The sequence below is a fragment of the Strongylocentrotus purpuratus genome, unplaced genomic scaffold (genome assembly GCF_000002235.5).
Source record: "Strongylocentrotus purpuratus isolate Spur 01 unplaced genomic scaffold, Spur_5.0 spur5_scaffold_10, whole genome shotgun sequence".
NCBI lineage: Eukaryota > Metazoa > Echinodermata > Echinoidea > Camarodonta > Strongylocentrotidae > Strongylocentrotus > Strongylocentrotus purpuratus.
In genome coordinates, this window is record NW_022145595.1 from 2,744,775 (window position 1) to 2,758,470 (window position 13,696).

Consider the following 13,696-nt stretch of genomic DNA (forward strand, 5'->3'; position numbering starts at 1 on the left):
CAATGGGAACATCATCTTTGAAGAAATATAATTCGTTGATTTAAAATAGAACATTTTAAAAAACATTTTATTTACTGAAACTTGTTTTGTATGTTTGTATAGCCTGAGTTTGGTTTCAGGCATAACATTGGATATCCCTACCGATTTGCTTTTGCACTAATTGGTAAAAGAAGATTATCAACTATACTCTATTTTTTTACACAGTTCCAATATCACTGTTATGATGACATTAATAGTACATGGAGGTCAAACATTTTTAATATGACACAAACATGCATGGAGCTATTAATTGTGCATCCACTTACCGAAATCGGAAGTTCCAATGATTTCCATATCTTCAGGCCCACAACTAGGTTCACTTAGTTTTGTCTTTGTCACAGGAGCTTCTTCTAGTTTACGAGAACTATCTTCGTCTGAAAATGAAAACACGTCATTACCTAAACGTTTACATATAATCTAAAAAGGAACATCTTAGTTATTTCTGACATCTACAGAAATATTTTGTTCTAAAAAATGGTGTTAGAACGTCAGAAGTGACCTTCCAATGCCATGTTATTGCCTTTGTGGCAGTAGTCCTTTAGAACTAGTACATGTGACCTTCTGTTCTGCATTCGCAGTTTCATGTATAGGGATAAATCGTGCTCATCCACAAGAGTATGCATGATTCTTCCTATCCTGTGAACATTTTCTTCCATGAAGACTTGGTTAAATAAAAGAAAAACTGAAATTGGTTTGACATAGTATTGAATTAGGCATATTTGTAATCCTTTTACCTAAATATTCTAGGGTCTCCACCTTTGGTACTGCATTGACAGACTCCCAAACAAGTTTTAAAGTCTGAATTGCTTTATTCCTTGATGTTTGAGATGCTTTCCACTTGGAAAGCATTTGGATGTTAGCGTCCTTCCTGTTAGACAGTGTCCGGTGCTGTATGTGTTCTAGCTCTGTATTACTGAGACCCAGTTTTCCGCCGAACTCGAAGAACTGCTCTGGCTTGATCTTTCGGGAGAATGCAAGAAGTGTGTTGTCCGGGACTTCACTGTTGGATGGAAGAAATATCATTTGCACCAGGGGAAAGAAATTTGTATACATATATTTATATATAAGTGTGTGTGTATGTGTGTGTGTGTGCGCGTACGCATGTATACATTCATTTCCTCTTTGTCTTTCTTCTCCCCCTCTTCTTTCTTTCATTCCTTTTTTTTCTTTATTCTTCTTTTCATTCAGCGACATTTCTAACGTTATTAATTTTCTTGTTTATGCAATCTTGCGGTAAGCTCACCATATTCGTTTGATGAATATTAGAATATTCGATACCACTTCTACATGTATTTAATTCAAAGTTATTGCATTATTTAATTGTATAATGTACTTAGATACATGCAGAGACAATGGTATGCGAATCATAGACTCACCCAGCAGAACCGAAGTCTGATGCACGTAGATCAAGTGAAAGGAGACGATAAACATGTAAGGATATAATGATATTAAGAGAAGACTATTTTAACTTGATAGCTGATGATCGCACGGTTGGTTTAAAGTTGCACTTTCTCTCTTGTCGATCTCTGTCTCTCTAATCCATCACGATTTTCGTAATGTTATGAACCAGAGCAAAATAACACGAAGTTCCTACAGGAAATCTATCTATTCAGATGGTCATATCTTAGCCAATACTTAATGTATTTAATTGGTTTTCGACATTTGGACATTATTTTTGATGTTCTTTCGGAAAATGAAGAAAAAATTGAGAAATCCTAAAAGTAGATTTGTATGATGTCACAGCTTCGGTACTCTATTGTTGGTCAAACAGTTTTTGAGCGTCGTGTCACGCCTAGTGGCTGGAATGCTTCCCAGGGAGTAGAGATTGTGCACACAGCGTGTGCGGGCAAGCACTGAATCCAATGACCGAGGTAATAATGTATATGTAAAGCGCTTAGAGACGTCCGAGATATATTAAGCGCTTGATAAAAGCTGAATATTATTATCATTAAAACGAAATATTTCAAGAGATCGTTATGCATTCATACACAATATTTATTCGAACCTTGGTGGCTTTTCATTTGTTTCTTTGTTTGTTTGGTTGATTACCTTCTGGTAGACATTTGATTTTTGTTGTTGTTGTTGTACCCTTTTGGAATATATTCACCTAATCACATCCTTGTATTTCCTTTTTTTGTACCATATTTTAATCTTCTTAATCCTATCAACACCACAGAAAATAACGTTAATCTCGTAACAAAATAAAATGGAAACGAAGGGTTGAAAGAAAGTTAGATTGTCATCGGCAAACCTGTCATCTCCATCTCCTCAGCAGGTGAGTCTAAAGATTTCATGAGTGAAAGTAACGTTTCCTTTGCTTCTCGACCAGAGGGTTGTGCCTGTCGCCATGTTACCAACATGTCATAGATGGCCAGCTGCCTGTCTCTGAACCTCCTGTATTCTATGACATCCAACTGTTGAATTCGGAAACCGAGAGCTATCCCCAGATCATAAAACTGATCCACTGTCATCTTTTCAGCAATGTTGTGGACATCGATGTCTTGGAGGTCACTCCTCGAGACTTCTTCAACTACCCTGAAAAGCGAAATAGAGATATCGCGGTTAATTAGTTTTAATACTAAAAATAATAATAATTGTAATTCACCACAACCACTGTAATTGTATTTTTAATGATAATAATGAACATACTACTACTTTAAAACAAATGTAATGCTTCCTGGGAGAAATTTCCATAATACTTCTAATGATAATAATATTAATAGAACTCACTTTAGAAACCATCTTTAATTTAGTAAAATGCTAAAAATGGAAATACAACAATTTTATTTAAACTGCGGGATAATGTTACTGACTTCTAAGTACACATAAAGCCAAGCACTCGCATGTTTCTGTGTCTATTGCCTCTCTATTTCGCTGACACCAAAGTCGTTCGAATGAAATAATGTCTCAGTAACAGACCCAAAACTTCCTCCAGCTTGCCTCCAAAATCTCGTGGAAGGGGGAATTTTGTGACGATGGGGTGATTGACCGAGGGCGCAGTGTATGACATAAGAACTGTTCGTTAAACAAGTAAACTCCACTTCGGGTGATTCAGAACACATATTATTGGGGAAACACCCGAATGGTGTCGAATACCCAGGAAGAATACAACATTTTGGGTCTCTTGCTTTGCTGAAGCGACACCACCCCCCCCCCCCGATGATATTTCCTATTCAATGTCCATGTCAGCTGCTGCCCAGAACTCGCTCAGTGGATAATTGAGAATTGGGTGAAGAGTTGTGAAGAAAGTCATTTCGAATTTAAGACAGAAATCACCTTCCCTCCCCCTCCCCATGATGCTACTGATAAAACATCGGTATGAAAGTTGACTATCCGTCGCCACTCCTGACGACGGATAGTCAACCTGTTCGAAACGTCGAGCCACTCCCGCCACCCATCCTCTCCGATCGGCGCTATAGTTCTCCTTAGAACTATAAGCTAAGAAAGATAACCAACAGTATTTTCAAGACTACACCAACAGTCCTTTTCATGACTACACACCCTCAAGAAAGATTACCGAGAGTCCTTTTCAGGACTCCTCAATCCTCCCTCTCTCTCTCTCACATGGTGCATCCGAAAGCCTACTGTATAGTAATAATATTGGTCCAAATGCAAGCTTACCGAACGAAGGAAGCGGGTTCTAAAGAAGGTTCATACTTCAGTCCATCTGTGATAGAAACGAAATTGGGAAAAGATAGCAATCGTTGTTTTGATGTGTACTGACTTAACAAGTAACTTAGCTGATCATGTTCTAAACTTTCGTTTGACGAAAGTACTAAAAAATCCTGCAAAATATATCGATATAAAGACGATTATGTATTTCGACGGGTGTTCACTTTTAGTGGCAATATTTCAAAATGTACTGACCAACGTGGCAGCGTACACTCACAATAAACCTCCATGAATATATATGCTACCGCTCAACCTATGGTATTAACGAGGCTATGTTTATGTGTTCATCTCTTTTCAAACGTTTCGTTTCACTTAAATTATTTGTAGTTTAAGTTTTAAAGGGATTTTAAGTACTTGGACATGATTTTTATTGGAGTCAATTCAGCACGATTGCAGAGCAATCTACTCGAGCGCATTTTCAGTACCTTATTGTAATAATGTGTATAGAAACCATTCTCATGTCATTGGTATGTTTGCAAATTTTAATAGGTGACGAACAAGACCATGGAAATTGAACTACTAAGTTTAAATATTTGAAAGTCTTTAAGATCGTGCTATTCTAGTTTATTTACAATGCTTTAAACCCATACAATACGTTTCAGTTATAATTGGGTTTCATCAGATAATATCATAATGCCCATATCAAATAGAAAGGGATTATATATACCTGAGCATCTGATTAAGAAAGAGACAGATATTGAAACCCCGACCTTTCCAGCCTGTGTAACTGTGATAGTCACTGGGAAGTCTGTATCCTCCTCACGCGAAGTCACTGGTAGTAAAATGCTGTGCTTCAGTTTGCTTTGAACATCTTTGAGAGAGAGAGAACCTTTGGTCCAGATAATAATAATAATTATTATTATAAATAATGACATTGTATTATTCTTATTATAGTAATCATGATTAAGGTCAAACTGGAGATGATAATAATAATTATAAACTAAATGATAAAAGTAATAATAATTACATCCGAAATAATAATAATAATAGTCATAATGGCACTAACAAGTAATATTCCACAAATTCTAAATATGTATAGGGTGTTACATTTCAAAACCGTACTATGAATAAAGAACTAAGAGATTTACAGAATATAAACCACTAAAGATAGATTTATTTAAGAAATAATGCGTGCGGTCGAAAATTATATATCGCCCGTCCGTGCAATTATCTCTTCCGAACATTTCACCAGAAGTGCTATGAAATTTTATGACTATATTGACCTTTGACCAATAACCTAGCTCCTCTAAATGGGATCGTCTTCCTATCGAGATACAAACTTGGTTTGAAGGTTTGAAGCTCATACCTCTAGTGGTTCTTGAAATATTGTTATCGAGACTAAAACCTGTATTTTCAGAAACTATTACATCTATGAACTTTGATCTTTGACCTACTCTCCAAAATCTAAATAGGTTGTCTTCCTATAGTGATACACCCTACCACCAGATTGTACTTCATATTTGAAGTGGTTCTTGATATACCGCGTCGACAATAAAGCAGGACGAATGGACAACAAGAAAATATTAATATACATTGAATTCGTCACGGAGAAGAATTAGGTGATATGCCGCTTTGATCGACACGTAACACATGTAGAAACACAAAGGGAGATTTGGTCGTTAAAAAGAAACACACCTTACATGTGACACGCATATGAACAAGTTTTTGTCCCCCATGGGTGTGACCAAAAGTGACGTCAAGTTTATGCATAACAAATATCATTCTAAAAATGACAATATGGCAATATGGTTAATAGTGAATATAAACAAAATGACGCCTAGACGTCACCTTTTAGTAATTTAAAAAACTGTCTTCGTTGTCATTAACCATGTCATTCATGAGATATGACGCGTACATATTTCATACAGAAATAAAGAAGAAATTAAAAGCTTTAGATTCTGACGAAATCAATAGGTGCTCTACTATGCTACCCGGCGGACCACCTAAAAAGATAGAATCTGACGAAATCTATAGGTGCTCTAGCTTTCACGCTGCGCGGCAGATCACCTAAAATGCTATTTCAACTTTATTACCTTCCTTTGCTCAATCTCATCCTGACGACAGCATGTGACTTGAACGTCACCAGACTTTGTTGCAATACTGATCGGAACCGAGGGATGAATCTTGTGGTATGACTGCTTTCTCTCCTCCTCTTGAACTTCCTGTGCGAAAATAGTTTTAAGTGTTTTGAATACACGTTAGAAAGTGAATCTTATTCATATAAAAAGTAATATCTAAATGAAATAAAAGTACACCTAAATTTGGAGAGACAAAATATGATTCAGAATTTCACCATGAAAATTAAAAGTTGGCGGATTTGTAATGGCGGCAAAACGATATGGCATCTTATAACAGGCGTGAGTAATAGATGAAGTGCCTGAATGCATATATACAGTGGTTTAAATGTTTAGAAAATAGGTAAACATAGCATGTTTTGAAAAACGGTTCAGAGGGACAAAGAGAAATAAGGTTCTATAATGAGTGGAAAGGAGCGAGGATAACTCCACCCCTCCTACACCCTTGCCTCAATCTATGATCTATTTCCTGCGTATTTCTTCTACAGTTGCATCTAATATTGTTGGTGCCCTCGCCATTAATACCAGTGCCCTCTCAATGCTTGACTCAATCTACAGCGCTATACCGTGTGAGTCAATAAAAAAGTTTACACTGAGAAATTTGCTTATTATTTTTTAAATCATTTATGAACAGTAAGTTATTATACATCTTATGAAAGAGTGTTTTATCCAAAATCATTTGGTATCATTTTCGTGTGGTATGTGTTCACGCTTGGATAAACAGGAGGCATTGTTTGCTAGAGTGCAAAAATCGACTTGCGCCAAAGTGATGCATACAGTATGTATTATGTTGGGATTAGCGGAGTGAGAGAATGAATTGAATGTATCTAATGCAATGCATTGCATATGCTTTTTGCAGAAGCAAAGTCACACACCGACACAAAAGCGCGCACAAATGTTCGTTGATATCTGATATTCGATATTTGATTAACTTTGTAAATGATATTATTTGTATCTGCAATGACCGAATTAATACCGAAATCCCAATTGTTTTGTTCCAACATCACATAAGCAACTTTGGCGCAAGTCGATTGTTGCACTCTCGCAAACAATGCCTCCTGTTCATCCACGCGTGAACACATACCACACAAAAATGATACTAAATGATTTGGGATAAAACACTTTTTCATAACATGTATACAAATTTACTGTTTATAGATGATTCTTAAAATCATTAGCAATATTCCGGTGTAAACTTTTTTTTTTACTCACGCTGTACTGTACAATGCTATGATTCTTTCATGCTGCCGGTGCGTTGTGCTTACCGCGTCCATCCCAGGAAGGTTCGCATGGATATGGAGATGAACTTCAATCTCTTTGCCTCTTTCTATCTTATCCGGGATGTATGGAGTGCACATAAGTTGGTGTCGGATCACCTGCTGTTCAAGAGGAATAAGAACCCACCACTCAGCACAGTGACCAATGTACAGCTCAAAATGTCTCTTGTACACTCTGCAGTATGGTGGTTCGTCTGGCGAGCTGGATGATGGCATTCTGGATGTTCTTGGTAGATCTATTGTAAGTGGGTAACAAAAACAAAATGCATTTGTTTTAATAAGTGTTATTTCGCAATTGAGCCGTCAGTCAGTAATGATGTCCTTGGGAAGAATAATTACTTCAAATTGTCTTGAGTTTAATAAGCCATCCTAACAAACACTAACTCTCCCCTTCCACCCGTTTTCCTTGATTGACAATTTCTACAGAAAAAATGGGAGTTGTAAACTGTTCCTCACAACGTCATGGCGCTGTGATGACGACGATATCTAAAACTGGAACTAATACGGAAATCATGATTTAAGGCTCAAGTTTTAGCGTGCATATGGTCTATTTTAATTCTATTACGAAGAATGGAAACGAAGAACATAACAGGGCATCGTATACTAAGAATATATATTTGTATTGTTTTATTTTGCTTTGTTATTTTTCCCGAATGTTAGGAAAGCAGTATGTGTTAAAAAGCAACAGGGAAACAATCATTCTACTTGGTATTTAATGGCTTACCAAAGAGCACTAGCAAATCAACTGGTTATCGAACCAGAGACCTTACGAGTTACAAGACCAATCTATACCACTTATCCCTATCGCAACTCACGGTGTTGTCCCCAAAGAGCTTTGCTTGGTTTGATGCAAAGAGATCTCAGGGCATCGATTTTCCTGTAACCCAGCATTAACAACGAGTCAGTTTCAGCATTTGACCAAATAGACTTACGGTTTACAGAATCCCATACATGGGAAACGATGTCTGGTTTCACTTGATCAGGGTTGATGGCCAAAGTAGAGTGTGGTATCCTGATCTTAACAGGTTGGTGGAAGATCATGTTTGGAGGGTCACATCTGATCCCGTAGCAGGCCACTGATTCATCATCTTGGATGTCAACACTTGGAAGGTCTCGTAAGAGGGTTAAGGTGATCTTGCATCGGTCACTCTGATGGACAGCCACCGGAGGTATAAACATTGATACGCCATGGTCTTCAAGTTCAATTTCCTGACTGGTATTGCTTTCGACTCCAACAGAGATGATCGCAGGTATAGTTGATGGTTTATCTGTTGTTTATTAAAACATAAGGAAATGCTACGATAATATGAACAGATATAAACAACAAAGTAAATGTGTATGAAGATCGGGATAGTCATTGGAATGAAAAACCAATAATATATATTAATATAGTTTTCATTTCGATCTTGTCCACAATAAGAATTGACCTTATTCACAATTCCAAGGGTTGTGTTGATTACCGAAACTCTAATATTCGATAAAAGTTTGTAATATTTCAATAAGGGCCTATGATAAATCAATAATGCATTATCCATATTTCTTCTTTATATATATGTATCTTTTTGTTTCCTTTGGGGACTCATTCAGCGTTTATCTCTCGTATTTGAACCACAGATGTAAACCTTAGACAAGGTGGGTCTACATACAGAAATACGGATGAAGTGTTCTCGTAATGGGTAAGTGCATGAGTCGTGTGTGCGCCAGTAAATTACCCAGACAATAACATATTGAATTCTTTCTTCTTTCAGATGGAAAACTTAAAATATCATGTTCTAATCATCGCTAGACTTTAATCCGTGAACTTAATGGATAAGAAAAAAATATCAGTTGCACTTATTGAGCTGTTATGCTGTAAAAAACTGTTTGGCCCGAATTCACAAAGGAGGTTTGTCGACAAACCTTGGTTTTCGTACGTCATATGACGCGTTTTTACGCGTTTTTTACAAACCTGGTTTGTAAAGAACAAAAGGAGGTTCGGCGAAACAAAAGGAGGTTTGTCGACAAACCTCCTTTGTGAATTCGGGCCTTTGTGTTTGAAGGATGTTCTTACCTCGATAAGACTTGATCTCCTCTAAAGAAGGTAGTCTGAAATTAATTACACGTAAAAAGTCGTTAAGTCATTTGGGCAGACATCTACCGTGGACAATTATTACTTCTAAAATGAGGGTCTAATCTTAAAATTAGGTATAAAAAGGAGAAAATAATACATACCTTAGAACCTGGTAGTGCAGTAGAATACAAACATATAAAAAACTACAGTTAGAATATATCTTCCAAACGACGTGGTAGAAAACGTTTATCAGAGTGGAATGAAGACAGAGATAGAGCAGTCGACCTTGTAGGCCTGAATTTAAAACCCTGAACAAATTAAGAGTCACAATAAATTGCCAAGTTGAATGTACATTCTAATTCTCCCACTTACACCTCTTCTCTAAAATAAACTATCAAAGTCTACAATATAGCCAACGGTATTGCTATTAAAAAAATGTCATTCCATTACCAAATCTCAAAAAAGTAGGATCTTTTATCAATCTTTTGCCTGAAAATTGACCGGGACATTGACATTCCTTATGAAATGACAGAATCACCTCGACAAAATCATCTGTTTGACCGCTTCATCCTTGGCATATTGGATTGGTAGATTGCCTCTCTCGTCCTTCACATCTAACTTGGCTCCGTTCTCTAGGAGATAAAACACCAAGGCCCTCTTAGGAGATAGTTCGCCCTTGTAATACTCATCAGAGATCTATAACATGAAACAAATATATATGTTTTTCTTAGTATAGTGTCGTCCATCAATAGTCAATGCGGATGAGCATCGCAAGCATGATTTTACGCTGTCTATTGGATTCCACAGAAAAGTAAATCCATACTTACGTTTTAAACTTCCCCATGCAGACAAACAAACGCCCACACACCAACGTACACATTTTCTTGGACCAATCACGGGTATCAGATTCTAGGATTCACTAAAAAAATTAGAGAAGCAGTATATGTCAGTCACACTGCCATAACGACTCCATGTAGACTCTAAAACTAACCAATATTTTGCCGTAATGTATTTTGTTCTTCAGACTCTCGTCAGTCTGGTAGCGGTCTCCTTGGTGTTACTCACCTTTCTTAGTGTGTCCGTTTCCTGCACAATTTTCTTGCTGTTATAGCAGAGTTTAATGGCTCTATGGAGACACGTCTGTCCGTCAGGTGACTGGATATTGAGATCAGCTCCCTCAGAAACTAACTTCTCAATAGTAGAGGTATGACCGCATTTGATGGCAAGATGAATATCCGTTAAATCATTCTGGTCGAGCTGGAAATAAGAAAATATGTAGTCTGAAAACTTGAGGATTCAAAAATATAAATTAAGTATTGAAAGGCAATAATACATATCAAATGATTCGAGTACTTGTAACTTTTCTATGACGTCTATGAGAAAGCAATGAGGTCTAACTGGAGTTATGCTTTGGTATAAATATTAGTGGTGATACAAAGGCAGTAAGTCAGCCTAGAGTCGGTCACGCCTAAACAAAATTACGATAGGTAGCCAATGCCTTATTTGCTCTAAATTGAATTTCAGTACTTGTTATTTTACATGCATTTATTAAAAACATCAAGGTAGATTAATTTGACATAAAGAGCTTTTTTAAATACTTACCTTGGAATTGGAACGGTCCATGAATACATCAGCAATGCTTCCGTACCCGAGGATTAAGGACAGGTGTAGAGGTGTCTGGTCGTGAATATCTCCCATGTCAAAACGTGCTCCTTCTGTCATAAGAACTTCAACAACATCAAGGTAACCATTCTGAACAGCATGGTGTAATGCAGTCCTACCATCATTATCTCCCCCATTCACCTCAGCTCCTTGACGGAAGAGATATTTGATGATATCAAGATGATCATTCTGAGCAGCATCGTGTAATGCAGCCCGTCCCTCATTATCTCTCTGATTAACCTCAGCTCTTTGACTGATCAGATATTTGGTGACATTAAGATGACCATTCTGAGCAGCATCGTGTAATGCAGCCCGTCCATTATTATCTCCCTGATTAACCTCAGCTCCTTGACTGATCAGATATTTGGTGACATCAAGATGACCATTCTGAGCAGCATCGTGTAATGCAGCCCGTCCCTCATTATCTCCCTGATTAACCTCAGCTCCGTGACTGATCAGATATTTGGTGACATCAAGATGACCATTCTGAGCAGCATCGTGTAAAGCAGCCCGTCCCTCATAGTCTCCCTGATTAACCTCAGCTCCTTGACTGATCAGATATTTGGTGACATCAAGATGATTATTGTGAACAGCAAGGTATAATGCAGCCCGTCTCTCATTATCTCCCTGATTAACCTCAGCTCCTTGACTGATCAGATATTTGGTGACGTCAAGATGACCATTGAAAGCAGCAGTGCGTAATGCAGTATAACCTTTATCATTTCCCGTATTTACCTTAGCTCCATGACTGATTAGATATTTTGTGACATCGAGATGATCATTCTGAGCAGCAACGTATAATGCAGCCCGTCCCTCATCATCTCTCTGATTAACCTCAGCTCCTTGACTGATCAGATATTTGGTGACATCAAGATGACCCTTGAAAGCAGCACTGCGTAATGCAGTATAACCTTCCTTATTTCCCCTGTTCACATCAGCTCCTTGAATGATCAGATATTTGGTGACATCAAGATGATCATTCTGAGCAGCAACGTATAATGCAACACATCCCTCATTATCTGCCTGATTAACCTCAGCTCCTTGACTGATCAGATATTTGGTGACATCAAGATGACCACTGAAAGCAGCAGTGCGTAATGCAGTATAACCTTTATTATTTCCCGTATTCAACTTAGCTCCTTGACTGATCAGATATTTGGTGACATCAAGATGATCATTCTGAGCAGCAACGTATAATGCAGCACAATCCTCATTATCTGCCTGATTAACCTCAGCTCCTTGACTGATCAGATATTTGGTGACATCAAGATGACCCTTGAAAGCAGCATTTCGTAATGCAGTATAACCTTTATTATCTCCCCTATTCACCTCAGATCCTTTACTAATCAGATATTTGGTGACATCAAGATGACCCTTGAAAGCAGTAATGCATAATGAAGTGTTACCCTCATTATCTGCCTGATTAACCTCAGCTCCTTGACTGATCAGATATTTGGTGACATCAAGATGATCATTCTGAGCAGCAAGGTATAATGCAGCCCGCCCCTTATTATCTCCCTGATTAACTTCAGCTCCTTGACTGATCAGATATTTGGTGACATCAAGATGGCCCTTGAAAGCAGCACTGCGTAATGCAGTATAACCTTTATTGTTTCCCCTATTCACCTTAGCTCCTTGACTGATCAGATATTTGGTGACATCAAGATGATCATTCTGGGCAGCAAGGTATAATGCAGCACATCCCTCATTATCTGCCTGATCAACCTCAGCTCCTTGACTGATCAGATATTTGGTGACATCAAGATGACCCTTGAAAGCAGCCGTTCGTAATGCAGTATAACCTTTATCATTTCCCGTATTCACCTCAGCTCCTTGACTGATCAGATATTTGGTGACATCAAGATGATTATTAAGAGCAGCAACGTATAATGCAGCACATTCCTCATTATCTCTCTGATTAACCTCAGCTCCTTGACTGATCAGATATTTGGTGACATCAAGATGGCCACTAAAAGCAGCATTGCGTAATGCAGTATAACCTTTAATGTTTCCCCTATTCACCTCAGCTCCTTGACTGATCAGATAATTGGTGACAACAAGATGACCCTTGAAAGCAGTAATGCATAATGCTGTGTAACCCTCATTATCTTTCTGATTAACCTCAGCTCCTTGACTGATCAGATATTTGGTGACATCAAGATGATCATTTTGAGCAGCCACGCATAATGCAGCACATCCCGCATTATCTGCCTGATTAACCTCAGCTCCTTGACTGATCAGATATTTGGTGACATCAAGATGATCATTTTGAGCAGCAACGCATAATGCAGCACACCCCTCATTATCTGCCCGATTAACCTCAGCACCTTGACTGATCAGATATTTGGTGACATCAAGATGACCACTGAAAGCAGCAGTGCGTAATGCAGTATAACCTTTATTATTTCCCCTGTTCACCTCAGCTCCTTGACTGATCAGATATTTGGTGACATCAAGATGATCATTCTGAGCAGCAATGTATAATGCAGTCCGTCCCTCATTATCTCCCTGATTAATCTCAGCTCCTTGACTGATCAGATATTTGGTGACATCAAGATGACCCTTGAAAACATTAATGCATAATGCAGTGTTGCCCTTATTATCTCTTTGATTAACCCCAGCTCCTTGACTGATCAGATATTTGGTGACATCAAGATGATCATTCTGAGCAGCAACGTATAATGCAGTCCGTCCCTCATTATCTCCCTGATCAACCTCAGCTCCTTGACTGATCAGATATTTGGTGACATCAAGATGACCACTGAAAGCAGCACTGTGTAATGCAGTATAACCTTTATTGTTTTCCGTATTCACCTCGGCTCCTTGACTGATCAGATATTTGGTGACATCAAGGTGATCATTTTGAGCAGCAACGTATAATGCAGCACATTCCTCATTATCTGCCTGATTAACCACAGCTC

The 13,696-nt window shown here is 38.0% G+C and overlaps 1 protein-coding gene across 1 annotated transcript; it reads right to left on the bottom strand.

Moving 5' to 3' along the window:
• Positions 1-2,270: 2,270 nt before the first annotated feature.
• On the bottom strand, positions 2,271-8,282 carry LOC105443223. The gene is made up of 6 exons (XM_030980045.1): positions 7,996-8,282; positions 7,052-7,299; positions 5,745-5,873; positions 4,935-5,019; positions 3,661-3,706; positions 2,271-2,574 (listed from the first exon to the last, which is right to left on the bottom strand). Exons 1-6 carry the CDS (start codon positions 8,240-8,242, stop codon positions 2,271-2,273), a joined length of 1,059 nt encoding a protein of 352 aa, XP_030835905.1. The 5' UTR covers positions 8,243-8,282.
• Positions 8,283-13,696: the final 5,414 nt, after the last annotated feature.

Excerpts from the sequence above, each read along its gene's own strand:
- LOC105443223 (XM_030980045.1), bottom strand. The coding sequence starts at position 8,242 with ATGTTTATACCTCCGGTGGCTGTCCATCAGAGTGACCGATGCAAGATC. Across the intron at positions 5,020-5,744 it reads ATGAGATTGAGCAAAGGAAG|AGGTATGAGCTTCAAACCTT; the intron begins GTAATAAAGTTG and ends AAGAACCACTAG. Across the intron at positions 3,707-4,934 it reads AGCTAGGTTATTGGTCAAAG|ATGGACTGAAGTATGAACCT; the intron begins GTCAATATAGTC and ends TTTCTATCACAG.